This window comes from Xiphophorus hellerii, chromosome 9, assembly GCF_003331165.1.
Source record: "Xiphophorus hellerii strain 12219 chromosome 9, Xiphophorus_hellerii-4.1, whole genome shotgun sequence".
NCBI lineage: Eukaryota > Metazoa > Chordata > Actinopteri > Cyprinodontiformes > Poeciliidae > Xiphophorus > Xiphophorus hellerii.
In genome coordinates, this window is record NC_045680.1 from 14763020 (window position 1) to 14783038 (window position 20019).

Genomic DNA, 20019 nt, shown 5'->3' on the forward strand with positions numbered 1-20019 from the left:
ATACTGTTTTTACAAAACAGTGTATTGTGCATGAATAGATTCTAGACTTTCATTGTGAACCCAGATAAAAGTATGCACAAGTTTTGTTATTAATATTTACAGGGTTTTTTGGGTGAAATTGGAATGCCAGGTCCGGTTGGTCCACTAGGGCCAAAGGTAATTTGAGTTTAATGCAAAATAATTTAGGTGCATCCTTTATAAGATTTTTTTTAAATCCAGACTTGATTAATTTCTAACTTTGTCTTCAGGGGAATCCTGGTTTGCAGGGGCTAAAAGGCCAAACTGGTCAAAAAGGAAATCGTGTAAGTTTTTTTCTTCTTTTTTTTTTAGGTTTGTTTTCTAATGTTTTAATAAGTAGTTGAACATTAAAAATCAATATATGTTTTCTATAGGGAAACCTGGGTGCTTATGGTCCACCAGGGCAGAGAGGCTCTCCTGGATTAACTGTATGTTCTTGACATATTACACTATTTAAAAGTGAAATTTTGACTTTATGCATAGTAAATAATGTACTGGGTTTTTTTGTTTTTTTAAAAAAATCTCATTTCTACAATAACACTGTCTAACCATCTTTATCACAGGGTCATCTTGGAAAAAAGGTGATTTTCTAAAATATTTATTTATATTCTTACAGCTTTTTAAAAAAAAAAAACATTATTGAAGGTGAAGGAATAGTTTGTTTTATCTTTAGAGTTTGCATTCTGTTATTTAGGTCGGATATTATATTGTTATATTGTTATCATTTGGACATGTTAATAGTTTCATTGCCATTAACTTAAACTGATATTTAAAGGGGATCAAAGGAGTCCAAGGAAAAAGAGGACCAAAGGGAGCTGAAGGCAAACCCGGACCTCCTGTAAGAGACATTGTGTTGATACAAATATATGCACCGTTCCTGGCAAAAAAAACAAACTTCATACACTTTGAACATTAAACCTATGTAGGTGTTACAACCACAAATGTTAGTGTACAACTCAAAATAGTTGAACCATCACAATAAACACACCATTCCCACAGTTCTACATGGTGGTAGCAGCATCATGCTGTGGAGAAGCTTGTAAGAGTTCATAGATGAGTACAGCAAAATCTTAAAAGAAAATCTGAGAGGTCGCAAAGGACAAAGAAATGGTTTAGATCAAAATGAGTTACAATGGCCCAGTCAAAGTCCAGATATAAATCCAATTGAGAATCTGTGGCTAGACTTTGAGAGTGATGTTTACTGGTTTTCTAAGTTGACTACGAAGAATGACAAACTTTATATTTCTAGATTTCAAAGCTGATAAATATACTTTAAAAGCCTTGCAGCTGTATTTGCAGATAAAGGCATTTCTAGAAAAGATTCATGCCACACTTTTCACTTTTTGCTGAAGTATTCGAAAACCAAATCCTAATAAAATGTGCTGAAGTTTTTGGTTACTAAATCACAAAACTGGAAAAAGTTCAAGGGGTATGAATAATTTTGCAGATTGAAAATTAAGTCTGATCATGAAACATCTTATTGTAATGCAGCTTAATTAGTTTGTATTTTCCTATTTTCTTCCCAGGGACAACCAGGATTACCCAGCAGACTCAGACATAAACAAATACAATCTGAGTCAGGACCTGATCTACCAACTGAGCAAAAGCACAAGTCCAGAACCAGTTCAAGGCACAGACTGAAAAATTCCCAGGATTCTCCTAATCTACTAAAAACAGATGAACAAAAGGTTGCACAAGCTCTCTTGTCATATAGATGCTGTGTTGAATGATCTTTCTGTTTGTCTGTCAGTCACTGTAGTTTCATTTGTAAGAAGGTTACTGACTCCTCTGCAGCAGAGCCGGTTGATGTCACGGTCTGCAGATGAGCAAGTTGAGGAATCCTCCAGCTTCCCTTTGGGAACAAAAGATGATCCAGGCACCACCTGCTATGAACTGAAACTTATCCATCCACATCTGGAAGATGGTGAGCACCTGTAGGGCTTTAGAGTCATCAAATTCAACAATATGTGTCTGTTATAGGACTGATGAGGTTTTCTGTTTCAAATTATTCTGAGCGTCCAGGTTATTTTTATATGGACCCCAATCAAGGCTGTGCATGCGATGCAGTGAAAGTCTTCTGCAACTTCACAGCTGGAGGAGCAACCTGCATAGATCCTCAACATTCACAGGTTTGTCAGAGGAATAAGTGTTAACCAATGTGAAACATATGTATAAGTTTAAATATTTGCCTTGCATTCATTTAAATGAGTGTCATTTCCGTAGATCAAAATGATTTTGAAACCAGACATGAAGTCAAGAATGCCGGTGCAGTGGTTTACTCAATGCAACAAATACGGAGTAAGTCTCAGAAATTTTCTTGAATAATCTGGACAAATGAATAGTTGCTTCTTCTGTCTCTTTCCTCTACATTTCTTTTGTTCTCTATTTTTGGACAGTTGGAGTATACTACTGTGGACATTGTACAGCTGAGGTTTTTGAGGTTCCACAGTCACACTTCTTTCCAGCACATCACTCTCAGATGTGCTGGAAACCAGTCCAGTCCCACTGCCACAGCAGATTTAGCCAAGTGGATTGTAAACTTGATTGGGGATTCTGGCAAAATCATCGACACAAGCTTCATTGCAGTGTCCAGGAAAACCTGTGAGGTGAGCGAAAAAAAATTTGCAATTGCTGCAGTCGAAAAGGCATTCTTTATATGAATGCATGTCAAGGCAGACATTATATGTCATTATATGATATCATTATATGATATGCAAGCAACATAGACTACACAGGCACACCATCTATTTCTTGGTGCTTCTATTTAAAAGAATTACAATAATGAATTTAAAATACCTTTAAATGTGACTAAATGATGGTTACTGTATATTGTAATTAAAAGATGAGTTTTCTGGATTGTCAAGAATTTGAACACAAGAGATCCAATAGCAGTGAAGAAAAGCCTGGACCATCTCCTTCTGAAAAGTGACCTGCAGAACGTTCGCCACTAGTGCAGAGCTTGAATTGATAGCAGAGAGTTGTGAATGCACAGAAAAAAAGACAAGAAGACCAGCAAAGAAGCCACTTTCTAGTTTTTGGGAAAAAAAACTAAAACTTTCCTCATTGAAGTACATGGATGGACTGAAGAAAACTGGTGAAAGGTTATTTCCTCTTAGGAATCGTCCTTCTGTGTCTGGTGAAGAAAAAGTCTGTTACCATAAGCAGTGAATTATCTTTCCTTAATCATTGTGCAGATTGTTTCTAGTGTCGTAATGTGGGCTTCTTTACAATTCTGATTGATTATACTGAGATGAATGAAGATTGGAATCATAACATCCCCCAAGACCAGCTTCATTTTGTAATCAAATTGGGTGAAGCCATCTTATAAATACAGTCAAGTCTCAAAAAGTAAATGGGTGTGCAGAAGGAAACAATTAGTTTTTTCATAAGTTTAAAAAAAATGGTTCACAATGTCTATAGTGACTTTTTGGTCACATTTGATATATTTGAATAAATGGTTTTGAGACAAATTAAATAGTTTTTTCTTTTGTCACCATTATAACATGGGGGAAAAAATCTGAAAGTGCTGTAAAAACCTTTCCTTGTGTACATGTTTGTTTTAAGAAGAAAGTCAACATCTTTCCTTTCTGTCTGTTTTTCTAGGTGCACATGGTGGTGAAGGTTCGAGGTAGCACAGAGTTGCATCGAGGGGATATGGAGTTACTTCCTCTCAGAGATTTGGGAATAGAGTTGAGCAGTACACCCAGCAGTATCTCTGAGATCTCTGTAGTTTTGGGACCTCTCTGCTTCTTGTGAGCAGTATTATGTATAGGATTATATTCCTCATGGTTCAATAAAATTATGTAAGTTATTGTGTACAATCCATACTATATATGTCAGGAGGGTAATTTAGTTAGATATGATTTAGTTTGAGCTGTTTTTGTATATTTCGTAAATATTTATTTGGATGTAAAGCTATTATTTGCTCAAATACATCATTGTTTGATATTTGATTGATAGTGTACAGTTATTTTATATATATTTCTCTTCATTTACATTGATATATTTAATCCGGATATACATTTTATGTATTGAAAGTGCTCACAATGTAGAGTAGATGCTGAACTTGGACAAGTTAATGTTATTTTCTGATGTTTATTTCACTGTTTGAAGTTGTTCCTTGTTTGTGCACACAATCTTGTCCAATAAAGCGGATTCTGTTTTTAGCTTCTTTAAACCACCCCATGTTACATCTGAATATATTAAAAAGGGTTTTGTCTAATTCAGTGGGAAGATATTTAAAATCTCATGTTTTTAAAAAATAAAGAGTCTTTTTTTTAATCATTAAAATATAACATCCTTATACTGTAACTTCATTTTATTGCCATAATACTGTTAAGTGTTCATTCCAGTCCAAAAACATATAACATCCATACATCCATGGAAAAGATTTGAAAATTTCTGCAGCTGTTTTGCAAAAGGTAAATGCTTCATGAAAATCCTTCCTAGATTTTTTTTTAGTAAAGTGGTTTGTGAAATATATTCAATTAAATATTTTAAAGTAAACCTTTACCTTGTTGGTGACCAATACTTGTCCAGGCGAAAGACAAATTCATGTTCGTAAAATTATTATTCGAATAAAACTGATAGGTTTTAGGTCAATGTCAATTACATACAGTACAGACCAAAAGTTTGGACACACCTTTCTAATTCAATGGGTTTTCTTTATTTTCATGACTATAAGGCAAGAAATCCCACTTATTAACCTGGCAGGACACACCTATGAAGTGAAAACCATTTCAGGTGACTACCTCCTGAAGCTCATCAAGAAAATGCAGAGTGTGTGCAAAGCAGTAATCACAGCAAAAGGTTGCTACTTTGAAGAAACTAGAATATAAGGGGTATTTTCAGTTGTTTTACACTTTTTTGTTTAGTGCATATTTCCACATGTGTTACTCATAGTTTTGATGCCTTCAGTGTGAATCTACAATGTCAATAGTCATGAAAATAAAGGAAACTCATTGAATTAAAAGGTGTGTCCAAACTTTTGGTCTGTACTGTACTTAAAAAAATGCAGTAGCAAAATATGAATGCCTTTAATATAAATGTCTTTTTTCTGGTGTTTATATTTGTTCCACTATACTCTGTGACAGCCTGATGAAAAGTTGGGATTGCATAAAAATCTATTCTCACTTTTCTTATGAAACCCCATTCCTCCCCCGCCGCCGTTGTTGGTGACGTCAAAAGGAGGAGAGATTCCGGCCAATCACCATCGAGGGTCCGGCTCATCATCTGGTCGGCGTTTGCACCGTGGAGTAGGTGAACTCACGTTGTCGATATTAGACCAAGACAGCTGCCTGTCTGTTTAGTAGCCAGGGAAAGCCTCGACAGAGAGGACCAGGCTGCGGAAGCGAGTAAGTAATTGAGGAAGTAGACATTTTTACACTTGTAATCGGTGTCAGGTCGCCTGTGGTTGACCATAGAAGGCTAATTTGACTAGCTCTGTCATTCATACAGCAGCGATATTGTTTCAGTGAGCTAGGTTATGGTAGTTGTCCATTTGTAACTGCATGTTATCTTCGATAAGCTGGCGGAAGGTAATTAGTTAGCTATCTCTCTGTCCGCTATTGAGAGGCTGCTCATGTGAGAGTGATTTCATTGTGAACTGAGTTTGCTTTGTCCGTCATTTAAAATCCTCCTCATTCCTTTCACTGACATGCGAAAGGTGATATGTTTGCTAACTTGGCTTCTTTATGGTACCTGACCTCTCTACTTCAAAGCTGCCTCAAATAAATCCAATTTTTTTTGCTTCTGTAGGATGGAAACCGGAGGAGAAAGTTTGCTCAGGTCCCGCAACAATCTGTCTACCTTCCCAGACTTGGATGGAGGATCTAGTCCTGGGAGACATCCGCATGGGAATGACGATAACCGTGTCACAAGCAATGGTGAGCAAATATCACACACACCCACACACGCATCTCAGGCAGATTGTGTAAGGGGACACTAGCCTCTGTTGCAGATTTTTAGATGATTCACCTCCTTCTTTTTAGCATCAGTATATTTCCGTTTATGTTTTTTTTTTTTAAAAGAGTGAATTGTGATGATCTCTTCCTTTTAAGTGAACACTTTTGACCTTTGGTACAGTTTGTGGTAGCATACAGTAGGAAGCAACAGTAGTCACCCTACCTTGCAACGACTTCAACAATGAAGTCTTTAAAGTTTTTTCTGTTATGAGGCAAAACTTTACCTGTGTGGAAACAAATGAATTAAGAAACTGTTCTCATTGTGTATGTCATTCTAATATATTTATACCATCCTGGAACAGTGAAAACAACAAACTAAAAACATTGTATATCTTGTGTATGTCATTTTCAAAAATAATTTTCAGGTTTTCACATGGCATACGTGGGTGTAGTACTGCTCCACCCATGCTGACATCAATAAAAGAACAAATGTGTCAATCATCAGGCGTCTGTGGATGCTATTGACCTACAGTAACCTTAACTAGGAGAAGTTGTGACGTTTTGGGATTTACCGCTTTTGTTATGATTTATTTCACATTTTGTTTCCCCAACTCAAATTAATCATTGTTCCTCTGAACGGTTTTTTAGCTTAGCTGACTTTGATGATAACCGACTTGAAGGATTGCTCATCGGAAGCTTTGTTGATGATTGAACATGCCAAATTTAGGTCTGTTCACAGCACAAAGCTGCATTGATATTCCAAATGTGATTATCAAATGGTTTATGGTGTTCGTTTTTGTGTTTGTTTTTAACGCCATTATTATGTGTTATTTCAATTTCAGGGAAAATTGAAGTGGAGAATGTGATTAGCAAAAAGCTGCAACTAAAAAGGAAAGCAGAGGTTAGTTGGTTCCAGAACTGAGCAATATATTCATAATCACCACATTAACATCAATGGGTGAATTTTTTGCTATTCCCAAGGACCACTTGGTTGGTTAGGCTTTTGTATTTCAGTTGCAATACATTCAGTTGAATTGACTATGATTGAGCTTAATGCCCTCAAAGAGCAGTTTTTTGTTTTTGGTTTTTTTGGTAGATGAGCTGTGCTCCTGTCATATGAATGACCACAGATTTTTATATTCAAATCCTAAGACTGTCTTAGATTTCCTTCACAACAGACTGCGAGTTGAGTTGAGGTGTGGACCCAGCTTTGCTCACACTTGAGTTAAAATTCACTTTTGGGCTTAGATGTACATGTGAAAATGCAAAATTCATTATAACAAATGTGTTTGTGATTTTATTTATATCATTCAGTGGTTGGATTAAGTGTATATTGCAAACTGTAAAAATGGAATAGGAGCTTCAGTCACTTCTGAGCATCTATGAACCCTAATTGAGTCATTATGGATAATTTTGATTATCTGTGAACTTGATAAAATGCTATTGTGACTGAAACAACAGAAAGAGATCATTTATATAAACTGACATTCAGTTAATTTTCTGTTTTCTGCCTCATTTTTATAAACCAGCTTGATTAGTCTCAAACCAGAGCAGAAATGCATACGGGAAGGATGATTACAAAAGATGTGTTCAGTTTGGCTAAAGGTTGAAAAAGTCCATGACACACTGATCCGTTGCAAAACACAAGTTATGCTGATTTAGTATGTCTGCTCTACTTTGTGAAAGTCACAGTGACACCATGAAAGAATATTATCCCTATCAGTTTAAGCACCTAAAAAGGATTCTTTATGTGTGCTTTTTGTTTGGCCAGGGCCTGAAGAGCGACCTGATGCGTCAGTTTGAAAGCCAAGTCCATGATTTCATGGACAGTCTTATTGAAGAATCAGCCAGCCTTGAGTCCACACCTCTACCTGCAGCCTTCTCACCACCACAGTCGGACAAGGAGAGGAGCAAACTTGGGTATTGCATTTCCTCATCAACCCTGAACCTGTATAAATGTGCAGACCACTTTCCTTTGGCCTATTTTCTTGTCATGATGGTAATCCTCTGACAAGAAAATACAAATTTAGCCCTTTCTTCCCCACTTTCCCTTCCATAGGCACGTTCAGCCTCCTCATGGCCACGGGAAGCACTTTGTTACTCGGAGATCCCTTCTAGAGTAAGTTCATACTTCACTATGTAAGTCATTCAAATGAGATTCTCTGTAATTTGAGTGCTGTATGGTAATTTGGTTTTCCTAAAGACTGCAACATCTTTTTCACGCAGCTGCACTGTGCAGCCACTAGATTTATGATGTGTGTTTTTCCACAGTGAGTTGTTTGAGGTGAACCACATCAGGACCATCTACCACATGTTTATTGCCCTGCTCATTCTCTTTATTCTCAGCACATTCGTGGTTGATTTCCTTGATGAAGGCAGGTAATACTGAATAATGTGAGCACTTTGTATTTGTGCTGAAAGACACTTTCTTTTGTTTTATTTATTTTTTATTATTCCTTATACATCATAATAAATCATTTGCATGTTCTCTTAATCTCTTCTGCCTTAGACTGGTCTTGGACTTTGACCTGCTGGTCTATGCATTTGGACAGTTCCCTCTAGTGGTGTGCACATGGCTTTGCATGTTCCTGTCCGTACTGCTGGTTCCCTACACCTTATTCCATCTGTGGTCACAAAGCCAGTCGGGCTCCCATGGCCAGCAGAGGCTGTACACTTGGCTGTTTGGCTCTGTGTTCCTGCTGTACCAAGGCCTGTGTTTGGGGTTCCTACCAACATATGTGGTAGTGACCAACAGTTTGCCGCCTGCTTCTTGCTTTATCGTCATCATTGAACAGGTTGGTATTTTGGTGAAGGTTGTTTTTATTTGGACTGAAATGTTTACCTTCATATTTGGTTTTCATATTTCAATGTGCATATTTTAATCTTGGAATATTTCTCTTGTTTCAGGTTCGCCTGATGATGAAAGCCCACTCCTTTGTCAGAGAGAATGTGCCAAGAGTCCTAGCTTGGCAAAAAGACAAGACAAGTATGTTGCTATTTCACTTACACTTAATTATTGTTGTGTAATTTATGTATTAACTTAGCAGTACAGACATATTTATATTAAGGTGAATTATTAATATTATTATAATAAGATGAAATGTTTACTAGTTGGATGACTTCAGAAGGACTTGCACTGGACTTATTGTCCCCTTTGTCATTCTAATTACTGTCATTTATAGGCAATGGACCTGTGGTTCCTCAAGTTTCCCAGTATCTCTACTTCTTGTTTGCACCAACTCTTATTTATAGAGACAAATACCCTAGGTAAAGTGATTTTCTTAGTTATTTGTCTAGTTTCAATTGTGACTTCCTTCTAGGGCATAAAACAAATCCTTTTTCTCTTCCACTAGAAACCCGGTGACCAGATGGGGCTATGTGGCCTCAAAGTTACTTCAGGTACTGAATTGTACTGCTGTTGCATAACATTTGAAGTAAAAGAAAAGTAAAAGAAAACTGTCTTACATTTCCGCCTTTCTTCAATGTTCCACAGGTACTTGGCTGTCTCTTTTATACCTACTACATATTTGTGCGGTTGTGCATCCCACAGTTTCGCAGCATCAGTCTGCAGCTGTTCAATCTGCGCGCCATGGTACTTTGTGTCTTTAACTCTATACTGCCAGGTAAATTTTAATCGGATTTGTATTGAATTAAACTATTTAATGAACTCTTGGCTTGAAATAATAAATTGTTGTGGTTTTTTTTTTTTGGTTTGCAGGTGTTTTGGTTCTCCTGCTGGGTTTTTTTGCCTTTCTCCACTGCTGGCTCAATGCTTTTGCTGAGATGCTTCGCTTTGCAGACCGAATGTTTTACAAGGTACTGCTGTCACTCTCAGACAGATATTACCTAAGTATTCAAGTTATAAATAAAATGTGCATTAATTTTACGATTGCACATTATAGGACTGGTGGAACTCAACATCTTATGCCAATTACTACCGTACTTGGAATGTGGTGGTCCATGACTGGCTGTATTACTATGTGTACAAGGACTTCCTTTTGGTAAGTGGGTTTTATGTTGAAATCCAGAACATTTTAGTATGATGGCAAGTTTTTTTTTTTAATGCTTTTAGTAAATGTAACATAGTATTCACTTCTTTTCTTTCTGTTATTGTCCTTCCAGATATCTCAGAAGCGTTTCCGACCAGCCGCCATGTTTTTTGTGTTTACTGTGTCTGCAGTGGTGCATGAGTACATTCTTGCAGTTAGCTTCGGATTCTTCTATCCGGTGCTTTTCTGCCTCTTTATGTGCTTTGGAAGTAAGGGGGAAAATAATGTGTAAGGCTCATTTATCTTGTTGTTTCCAAGCTTCTTCTTAATTTTTGTTCTTTCAACAGTGATGTTCAACTTTATTTTCCACGATCGAAGGAAAGGCCCCATTTGGAACATATTAATGTGGACGTCCCTCTTTCTGGGTCAGGGGGTCATAATGTGTCTGTACTCTCAAGAGTGGTATGCCAGACGGTACTGTCCACTCAAAGAGGTAACACCAGGACTTTGAGATTTTACACTTTACCTTCTGGGTATACATTGCTCATAACTAATTTTAATGGGATTTTATATCACCAAGTAGACCAAAAATATGTGTGGAAGGAGAAAAATATATATGATTTTCAAAGCTTTCCATCAATTTAGATTGATGGGGAGTGTCTGTGAACACCATTTTATAATCCTTACCTCAAAATTATTTTAGGTCTGGACTTTAACTAGGGCATTTTAACACGTAGAAGCTTTGATCTCAACCAGGGGTGCCCCAGTCGAGGCGTAACGTCTTGCTACTTTTAGATGCATAGCTTTTCCAACACACCTGAATATATAATTTTCCTTACACGGTTATTTTGGGCAACTTTGTGTTAGTCTATCTTCCCTAAAATCCCAGTAAAAATATTAAAGTTTGTGGTTTGTTACCTGACCACAGTAGAAGCAGTTTGAGAAGTATGAACAGTTTTTAGAGGCACTGTTGTTGTTTAGCTGAAGTGTGAACTCAGTGCAGCTATTCATAATTGTTTCTGTTCCAGTCTTCATTCCTGGACTTGCTGAAGCCTCGTTCATGGAGTTGTCAGAGAGACCTAATGGCTGGACCCGATAAGATAAAATGGGACTATTGAGAGGAACCCCATCACCAATCAAGATGGACTCCACCAGCTCTCCTCTCTCTGTCATTCATAATTTATTGCATTTAAAAATTATGAGTCCTACAGTGTGTGAATGAATGTATTGGAGAGTATCCGCTGAAATGCCAAAATCGCAACATCAAGAGTGCCTTATTTATTGTGTTTTCAGCTGCCATTTCTCAACAGAAGTTCACACACACACACATATACATACATACATATATTAAAAAGAATTTGAAGCGCCAACTTGAATTTTCTTTTCTCATGGGTCCATAATGCTTTGGGTCCACTGTGAAACCACTCTTTGTGCAAACAATGACATGGTAGCTTAATACAAACATTACACAATGAACACATTATCTGCATGTGATGTAATGGTTAATATTTACCAAGGTAGTATGTTGTAACCGTGTTAAACTGTGAGTTATACTACAAGAAATTACCTTATTTTTATTGCCAGTTGGACTTTTGTTTTGTTAAATGATATTTTGGATATCAAACATTCTCACTGGATATCTCTTAGGGATATCTCACTGTAAATGAGATATGGTGGTCTTTGTATTATTGGGTGACAGGAGTGTTGTACTTAATTATTAACTTAAGCAGATTGATTAAGCACAAATGAACTCCTCTGTTCATCTACAATGTCACAACAATAAGATGTTTTGGTCACTTTAATGATATTTTTGCAAAACTCAAAGTAAATACTTGGTTTACAAAATATTTAAGACATGAAGGTTGCTGTAACTACTGATATTTTGCTGAATAAACCTCTAAATTATGTAAGCACTTAGAAGTAACAGACTAGAGAACATGTTTAATATTTTTGATATGCCTTGGTTATAAGTATTTAAATCTATATACAGTGATTTATGACTTCTTTGTGAAACAATTATTGTCAGAATTGCAGCTGGCTGCTTAACTGTCACAACAATAATGCAATATTGCAACTTGAAAACCTTGAACAGGCTTGCATTTTCAGATCTGTTTATTTTTTTGTAATGAAAATCATACAAAAACTGATTTTAGTTATAAGAGAAATGCCATTTGCATTTCTCTAACTAAAATCAGAGAAATGCTCCAGCATCTCCAGCATCCAACATGATGCTGGCGTATGTTTTTTCTAGGTCGTTGATAAACTGCTTTGCTGCAGCGATTGTGGGTTTGGATGCTTGTGAAACTTGAGTTGCACAACTCAAAGTAGAAACCAGCAATGCAGAACTTGAGACTTTCACAAAGAAAACTGGATCACCACAAGGTGGCACTCTAGTAAAAGTCTTAAACTGCTCATTTGATCAAGAACAGATTCCCAGGATTATTTGGATTCCTTAATGTGTAATAAACAAGTAACAGAAAAATAATTTTATACCATGCATGGATTCAAATATTTAAAGTTTCTGTTCTAATTTAAATGGTTTTTTTATGCCATTATAGGCTGCTAAGCAGTAAAATTATTGTTTACAATATAATTATTTTTGAAAGCAGATTTGGCTACATGCCACTTTTAACTTTAATTTGATTACCAGTAGTTTTTGATCTTAACATTGTAGACATGTCTGAATTGTTCCCAACACAACAAAATGTAAAAACTAAAAAATTTCCATAAGTTTGTGTTCTTTAAATGCCATTTGCTGTGTAAATTTATATAAAACAGTTTTGTGCAAAAGTTTGGATTCATCTCTCATAGTGATTGTGTACCTTCTGTGTTTGAAAGGGGTAGGAAATTGCAGATTTATTTATTTTTTTACATTTTTTATTTTGCATTCCAGCACCTGAGTTGTTTAAGCAACATAACTGAATGAATAAGAAATTGACTGAACTCTACGGATGAGCCTGTGTTGTTTAAATCTAGTGGAAATTTATAAATTCAATTACTTTAAATTAGATCTTTTGTGATTTTAATACCAGCTGATGAATGACGCATCTCTAAAGTTCTGTACCAACTTTTATTTTCCCCCAGTACGTCTCATGTTCTGTGCAGACGTCGAATATAATTAGATACCAGTAGATTGGTTTTGGGGGAGAGAGGCATCCTCCACATATCCAGATTTTTTGAATTCATGCTGCACAACTATGGGGGAATTTTGCTACCATTATCCAAGAGCACACATGTTCAGTCTGAGAGCAAGTTCTCCTCTCAAAATAAACATTTTGCAAGCAAAATTTGTAAGCAAGAGTTTAAAAGTTTTGAGAACAAAATACATGAAATCTTGCTCTCAGACTGAACATGTGTGTTCTTGGATAATGGCAGCAAAATTCCCCCATAGCTATACTATGTGGGATTGAAGCTGTGTAATGGGGGTGTAGTATTAGTATATATTAAGCATATCCTATTATTCCAGGTGACTTTCGCAGTTCGGTGGATACATTATGTCTGCGTTGCATTTGATAAAAATCTACAACGGATTAATACGCAAAAAAGATTTTGCGGTGATCTATATTTGTAGATGTCTGTGTTTAATTTAATTCTAATAAAAACCTGTTTCCCCTGTCTGATACTGTTTTATTCTGAGGCGTTGCACTGACAGACTTGGTTATCTATCCGTGCTACGGTGGGGAAATCTGACGAGGTAGCACACATAGTCAGAACACCGGTGTCTGCGCTGGAGCTGACAGGGGGCCGAGGCGAGCCCCCCGCCTTGTGCAACACATCCTTCTATTCTGCGGTAAAGATGGCGGCGTCAGAGGGGGCGCGCAGCGGCTCGACAACGGGAAAACGGCTCTGATTCGATCCACTTTGACTGCTTAAACTCTTCGGAGAGCCTTCGTTACTCCTCATAATTCATCTGGACCACCCGGATAGAGAAAATCGCTGTCACACGCCAGGGTTGTGATTTTATTGTTAAGAGGCAGGCTGGGTGGGTTTCGCTGGTAGCTGCTATCGTTAGCCGAGCCAGCTAACACGGGCTAGTTCACGTTCGTGGAGAACACCGGAGAGAGGATTCGGGCTAGGCCGCTGCAGCTCGGGGGAATGTGAACCGTAGGGACACGGTGGGGGGAGGTTTGCTTGCTTGGTCCCAAACGTCCTCACGCAAAAGTACCGGGATGGGACAGCAGGTTGGCCGCGTCGGTGAGGTTACATCGACCGCACTCCAGCCGCCACAGCCCCATGCGTCCCAGCCACACCAGGGGAAGGGGAGCCGGGGGAGCGTCGCCGGGAGGAGACCCCGGGAACCCGGCTGCAGCACCATGATGCCGCCGGTCAGGACAACCGTGACCAACGCGCCCGATCCAGGGATAAATATATTCACGCAGCATTCAGGTAAAGAGAGAGCCATATCTGTAAAGGTGTGGGTGTTTTTTTTTTTACCCACATATTCATTTTGCTGCTGTTAAATCACTGCTAGCATTTCCATGCTATTTGTCAACGACGCCTTAGCGGAACTAGCTTTAGGTTCCAACCTTAGCTTTAAATACAGCCTCTATTTACTTCTGCTTTTATCTATTTTTTGTAAGTGTGGACCTTAAGCGGTTTGTTCCAGCATAACATAATAAGGCATGTGGTCTAATGATCCTCAAAGCTTGTGAAAACAACTGTGGTAGTTCAGTGCTTTCTGCTGTAGGGTGTTCGCCCCTACAGTTCTTCAGATATCTGGTTGGGAAACACTGATTATTGCTTCCGGAGGTTGACATGCAATTCCACTCCATTTAACACACAATAGGATCCACATACCTCAGGCTTGTATTATAATAGACAGTGCTTTTCAAAGGGTCACGTGATAGTGCTTAGTTACTTGGTAGAACTGATGCCAAGTTTAATCCAAGTAGATCAGTAAAGCTAAATTTTGTCAAATCAAAGATTAAAGCTTTCCGGATATTATGTAATGTGTCTATGACACAGAAGACCACATTCTTAAACTGATTTGAGCAAAGGTAGGTCCAATCATCTGACTCAAAACCACAGTTCTGCCTGAAAGCTGTTTTTGTGCATTGGCAGTGAAATCTGCAGATCTTATCTACAGATGCACTGATCAGGCCTTTCCTGGTTGATACAAAGTTCCAGTTTTTGTTTAGGTTTAACCTTCTGATTTTCTTTTACTTAGTAAAAGCATAATAAAGAGAAAAAAATTGTTCCAGGTCTTTGGTAGAGGTCGCAGTTTTGAATCTTAGTGAAAATGAGTTACAAGATTGGTCCTGTTTATGTATTAAGATGTGTTTGTAACTTTTATCTGGCTTATTTTAATCTTTAAAACTGTGCATTAGACTCCATGCTGATGGTTGTTGCACTTGTGGATTAAAAATTATTGGAGTTTTGAGTTTACACGCATAAAATAAGTTGTGGGAAAATATTTTTTGTAGGCGATGTACCATAGAGCTGATCAGGTGGAAAACTGTGATTCTGGTCTCTGGCTAACTCATTTCTGCATCTCTAATCTACAAAGTTTTCTCTTTGAACTCTAGAAAAGCGGTGAAACCGCTTGCTCTTTTCACTCTGTGTTCTTCTTTGTTATTTTACTGTTTGTTCTAAGCTTTTAAGTGAAGATGACAAAATACCTGCTGCATGATTTGTGTTGATCATCATTTCATACAATATGTACAATCTTTCTCTTAACATCCTACCAATACATTTGTTTGCACATTTTAAGGATTCAGCCCTTTTTGAGTGACGCGTTTCTTTATATAAATTATGGTAGCTTCATGTAAAATATGTAAAAAGACCAAAAAAAAGAAACATTTGGCATAATTTGTCTAGTTTCCACTGATGGCCCAGCCAGTTAGGACAAACAGAAAGTGCAACCTTTGGGAATGGAAAGCATTTTCAGTTCTTGGCTCTCAGAAGTCACAGTCCTCTCAGACGGCCAGACAAGCCCTCTCTGAGTGGAGCATGGCTCGCTGTCTGCACTGTTCTGTTTTCTCCAATGTTGAGGCGAGAGTAGCCTTTTTTTAGCTACCAGGGTGCTGTCACACAGCTCCTCTGCAGAGAGACTGCAACTCTTCAAAGCACACAATAATAGAACAAAGGCTCTTTAAGTGGGGAAGCTTGCTACTGTGCACTGAAGCCTCCAATGCATATCAAACTAATGTTGTATTCTGATAGTCTATTGGTATAGAGTCTATTGGTATAGCTGTGATTAAGCAGTATCCCATCCATCTTTGCAAGTGACAGCAGTTTCACTTTGGGCTATAGTAAATAATACATATTTTATATGTGTTTATATATGTGAGTTTTTACTGTTAGTCATGTCAGTCACAAACACAAGTTCATATAACCTAAACTTCCAAAATAACCAGATATATTTATGTGATGAGCGCAAGACAATGGTTGACTGTTCTTGCCCAACATACATTTAAATAAATAAGCCTGGCAGACAGGGGTAGACAGTACGGGGGTATTCCCAGGTAAAAAAAGGTGTTCATGTAGTGTAAAAGTACTATACTGTATTTAAAGGGAAAAAAATATACAATGAATAGTTGCAAGTTTACATTTAGTAAATGTGGCATATTATATGCAGATTCTATAATGCTTGATGTAATGATTTTATGGAATTGTTTTATAATTAGGTTTTACTGTACAAAATTGGAATAAATTGGAATATGTCGTCTTAAAAAGGACTATAGGTGGTTTGAATGTAATTAAAATTTTACTCTAAAGCTGGATTAAACTATATTGTATTGATCTGAACTCTATGAGTTTGAACCAAGAGTGCGTTGGCATTGATTCGGATTGCACTTGACTATTTTGACATCAGTTATGTTGTAAGTAAAGCGACAAAATATTGTGGAAATTATATGGGTATGTAGCAAAACATACAGCATTTGCATAATTCAGTTCAGGTTTTACTAGTACATATATGGATGGATGGGTTTTCCAACTTGTGTTATTCTGGTGATTCTCCAATATATTAAAAATATACATTTGGTGTCATAAAAGTTAAAGTGGGGTCATGGGAAGTTCTTTAGAGCAGAATTATCCAGTTCAGACTTGATTGGTCAGATTTCTGTCTTTAGATTAGAGTGGCTAAGTTGCAGTTTAGATTAATTGAAAACACTTGAATAATTCTTGAATTCTGTACTGATGGAAAGCGTTGAAATGTACTAAATTAAACTCTGCTTATTACTAACAATTAACCCTTTGGCCTGCTTACAAACTGTTTATCCTATCTGTCACTGTTATCATTTTCTTCTATCAAATTCTCAAAATGCAGCCACCCAAGCTGTTTTAAAATAGGTGAATGCTTCTTCAGTACTTTTTTAACTACTTCCCTTTTCACTTCAAAATAAGAGTCTTTATGACCTGTCATTACCCTGCTCCTGACTTATCTTGTCCAGTTTGATCTGTGTGTGGTGTTGGCTGATAATACAGCTTCACTCTCTCCAACAGGTTGAAAGTGTTAAATTATTACAAACCCTGAATTTACAACTCTTGCACTATAATTGCGAATAAATACTGGATTCCAAGCAGCCATTTACGAAACATGTCGGTGCACACAATTTTCAAGACCTACTGGATTTAGTGTTTTTACATAAATTAACAGCTGACCCTACTCTAAACTAATTTTGCTGCTCAAACTCTAACATGAGTAGCCTTTGTGTGAGAACTAAAAACAAGGTCATGCTTTCTAGCATTCCCAGCTAGAAAACATGACCTTGTTTCCTGCTTGGGTTTGCATCAGTTTTTACTCAGCTCATCTTTAACTCAGCCTCTCTGTCTTCTCATTGTATTTACCTGTAAAGACAAACAGGTCAGTTCAAAACCACTGAGCTAAACAAGGACAGACGAAGAGCAGACCACCTCTGTGGTGAATCAAACGGCGCCAGTCAGACAGCACCCTCTTGGTGAATTGGGTCGATTGTTATTGGTTTCTCATGGGCCGCGACGTATTGATGGTTTCACTCCTTTTTGCATCGTCAGGATGTCACACATTTCAATGACTTCACCTGATATTGTCACTGCAGTGTTGGGAGACCTTTGCTATTAAAAGCAGCATAACTTTTCCTAAAATCATCTCATTAGCAAATCCTTCATACTTGCTCCCTAAGTTGTTGCTTTTCCTTATTTGCCACACTTGATTAGATTTTAAAAGAATCTGGATTTGTATTTAGGTACTCTCTCTGGATGGGTTCGGTAGTTGCAATTATGGCATAAAATAAAACACTTGTATGGTAGAGGGTGGGTTTTCCTTCTTTTTTTTTTGCTTGAAAAATAATCAAGAGTGATTATGATTTAAACAGATCATAGAATTTAGGGCAGCTGAGTGGATTTTCATTTTTAGGCTCTTACTACTGAGCACTATACACTGTTAAGTCTATCCAGAGGAGAAGAGAGGTTCCTGGATCTGGGTTTTAACATCCTAAGCTGATTTGCATCGTGGGTGAAATTAGATTAGTGGCAAATCCACTTTTCTGTTGACTCTATGGCCTGAAGCCCCAACTATTAGGATACGTATAGCCAGCAGTGTAGAATTAGGGAAGGGAAATTTCAAACACTTCACTGGCTACTGGGTAGATTGTAATGGACTTTATTGTCCATTTTTTTTATTGATTATTTTTTTTTGACTGTTAAGGTGTGGATAAAAGGACACCTATCTATCATTAAACAATGCCACCCACCCTCCTCTGGTTAGGAGTGATTAGAAATTAGGGCAAAACAGGTGAGTCCAGCTGATGAAAACGGATAAGATCCACTAGCAGAAGCATAAAGTGTTGTTTCTCACTACATTGTGTAACCCAGTGTTAAAAACACAAGCAAAAGTGAATAGATATTGATTTAATATCTTCTTCTACAATGAGATTAAAAAGTATAAATAAATAGATTTCATGTCTTATTCTACAATAAGATTTAAAAAGTAATAAAGTTCAAAATAAGTTCATAAAAATGTTCATAAATATATATAAAAAGTGTTAAAAATGGGACAACCAACCTTATTGGCTGATATGAAATCAGACTGCGCCAGCTATTGGTTGTTTAAGCTGTCACTAAATACAATCACTAAGGGCATATTTCACAGTTTTTAAAGATTTTTAGCACTTTTTATATGTATTTATGAACTTGTTTTTAACTTTATTAATTATTAAATCTTATCGTAGAACAAGACATGACATCTGCTTATTTATACTTTTTAATCTCATTGTAGAAGAAGATATTAAATCAATATCAATTCACTTTTGCTTGGGTTTTTAACTCTTTGTTGCAATAGACACTTGCAACTGTGTGATTTTAGTGGATTTTAAAATGTAACTTTTAAAAACCTTTGCATTAAAAGTATCATTATTTACCAAGTGACACTTCATGACAACATTCATGTACATTCATAAAGACTCCTTCATGTTCATGACAGGTGTTATGTCATGTTTCTGAAAGTGTCATGTCAGTCTTACGCACACCCCGTCAAATAAAGTGTTACCAAAAATACTTCAAAGACCTCATGCTAAAAATGCTATAAATCAGACTTTAGCTGATTTGCAGCTAGTTTGAACTAAATAATGGATAAACAGTTATTTTAAGTTTTAAAATTTACCTCTTTTAAATGCTGTAATGTTTTACTGAATGCATCCTGCAGCATCTCAGCCCCAGTTACAGCCTTAAGCCTTTGCATCTGCTATCAGTCGACTCTAATCGGTAGTTCCCAGAGCTGCAGATCCTAGTGTTGGTTTGTTGGCTTCATCTCTATAGCTTTTTTATCATTAAAGAGTTGGGATTTATCAAAACACTTAATGATTGGCTGTGCAGATGGTATAGCAATGCTTCCATCTGTCAGCCTGAAAACACTCCAGGGTTTTAAACTTCGCTGGAGAGAACAAATTATTTGTAGTGGCCTCCAGTTTTCACTCTTACACTGTGGTAGTGTTTCAGGGCGGGAGTTAGATCCAGGGAGAGAGAGAGAGAGAGACGGTCTCAGTGCCAAGCCTGTTAAGCACTGGTTTGCTTCCAGGATGAGTACTCTACTGCTGGCATTATCACTGCTGCTTATCTTGTGGGTTGCAGGCTGAAGACTTGGCTGGAAATGCACTCTTGCACACACTTAACCGTCACATACATCCACA

At 37.2% G+C, this 20019-nt stretch overlaps 3 protein-coding genes across 9 annotated transcripts in view; all 3 read left to right on the plus strand.

The window, feature by feature from the left end:
* Positions 1 to 4184, plus strand: part of LOC116725889 (collagen alpha-2(I) chain) — a 20953-nt gene extending 16769 nt beyond the window's left edge. Inside the window, exons 46-56 of the mRNA XM_032572294.1 lie at positions 103 to 156; positions 249 to 302; positions 393 to 446; positions 582 to 599; positions 794 to 856; positions 1545 to 1706; positions 1813 to 1942; positions 2041 to 2147; positions 2242 to 2316; positions 2415 to 2624; positions 3622 to 4184. Of these exons, the coding sequence (XP_032428185.1) occupies positions 103 to 156; positions 249 to 302; positions 393 to 446; positions 582 to 599; positions 794 to 856; positions 1545 to 1706; positions 1813 to 1942; positions 2041 to 2147; positions 2242 to 2316; positions 2415 to 2624; positions 3622 to 3774 (1080 nt within the window). The 3' untranslated portion in view covers positions 3775 to 4184. The remainder of the gene's footprint in view (positions 1 to 102; positions 157 to 248; positions 303 to 392; positions 447 to 581; positions 600 to 793; positions 857 to 1544; positions 1707 to 1812; positions 1943 to 2040; positions 2148 to 2241; positions 2317 to 2414; positions 2625 to 3621) is intronic.
* Positions 4185 to 5226: 1042 nt separating this feature from the next.
* Positions 5227 to 12700, plus strand: soat1 (sterol O-acyltransferase 1). Of its 6 annotated transcripts, none has more exons than XM_032571279.1 (16): positions 5227 to 5372; positions 5776 to 5903; positions 6764 to 6822; positions 7693 to 7841; positions 7981 to 8040; positions 8193 to 8300; positions 8431 to 8716; positions 8829 to 8907; positions 9104 to 9188; positions 9275 to 9320; positions 9415 to 9544; positions 9640 to 9737; positions 9824 to 9922; positions 10044 to 10179; positions 10258 to 10403; positions 10939 to 12700. In XM_032571279.1, the coding sequence occupies exons 2-16, from the start codon at positions 5777 to 5779 to the stop codon at positions 11026 to 11028; spliced, it is 1698 nt and encodes a 565-aa protein (XP_032427170.1). In that variant the 5' UTR covers positions 5227 to 5372; position 5776; the 3' UTR covers positions 11029 to 12700. The 6 variants fall into 6 exon arrangements, with proteins under 6 accessions (XP_032427170.1, XP_032427174.1, XP_032427175.1 ...); XM_032571280.1 differs by lacking the exon at positions 5227 to 5372 and adding an exon at positions 5444 to 5555; XM_032571281.1 differs by lacking the exon at positions 5227 to 5372 and adding an exon at positions 5665 to 5683.
* A 926-nt stretch (positions 12701 to 13626) lies between these two features.
* Positions 13627 to 20019, plus strand: part of abl2 (c-abl oncogene 2, non-receptor tyrosine kinase) — a 36255-nt gene continuing 29862 nt past the window's right edge. For both annotated transcript variants that reach the window (XM_032571275.1, XM_032571276.1), the window contains exon 1: positions 13627 to 14296. In XM_032571275.1, coding sequence (XP_032427166.1) covers positions 14080 to 14296 — 217 coding nt within the window. In that variant the 5' untranslated portion in view covers positions 13627 to 14079. The remainder of the gene's footprint in view (positions 14297 to 20019) is intronic.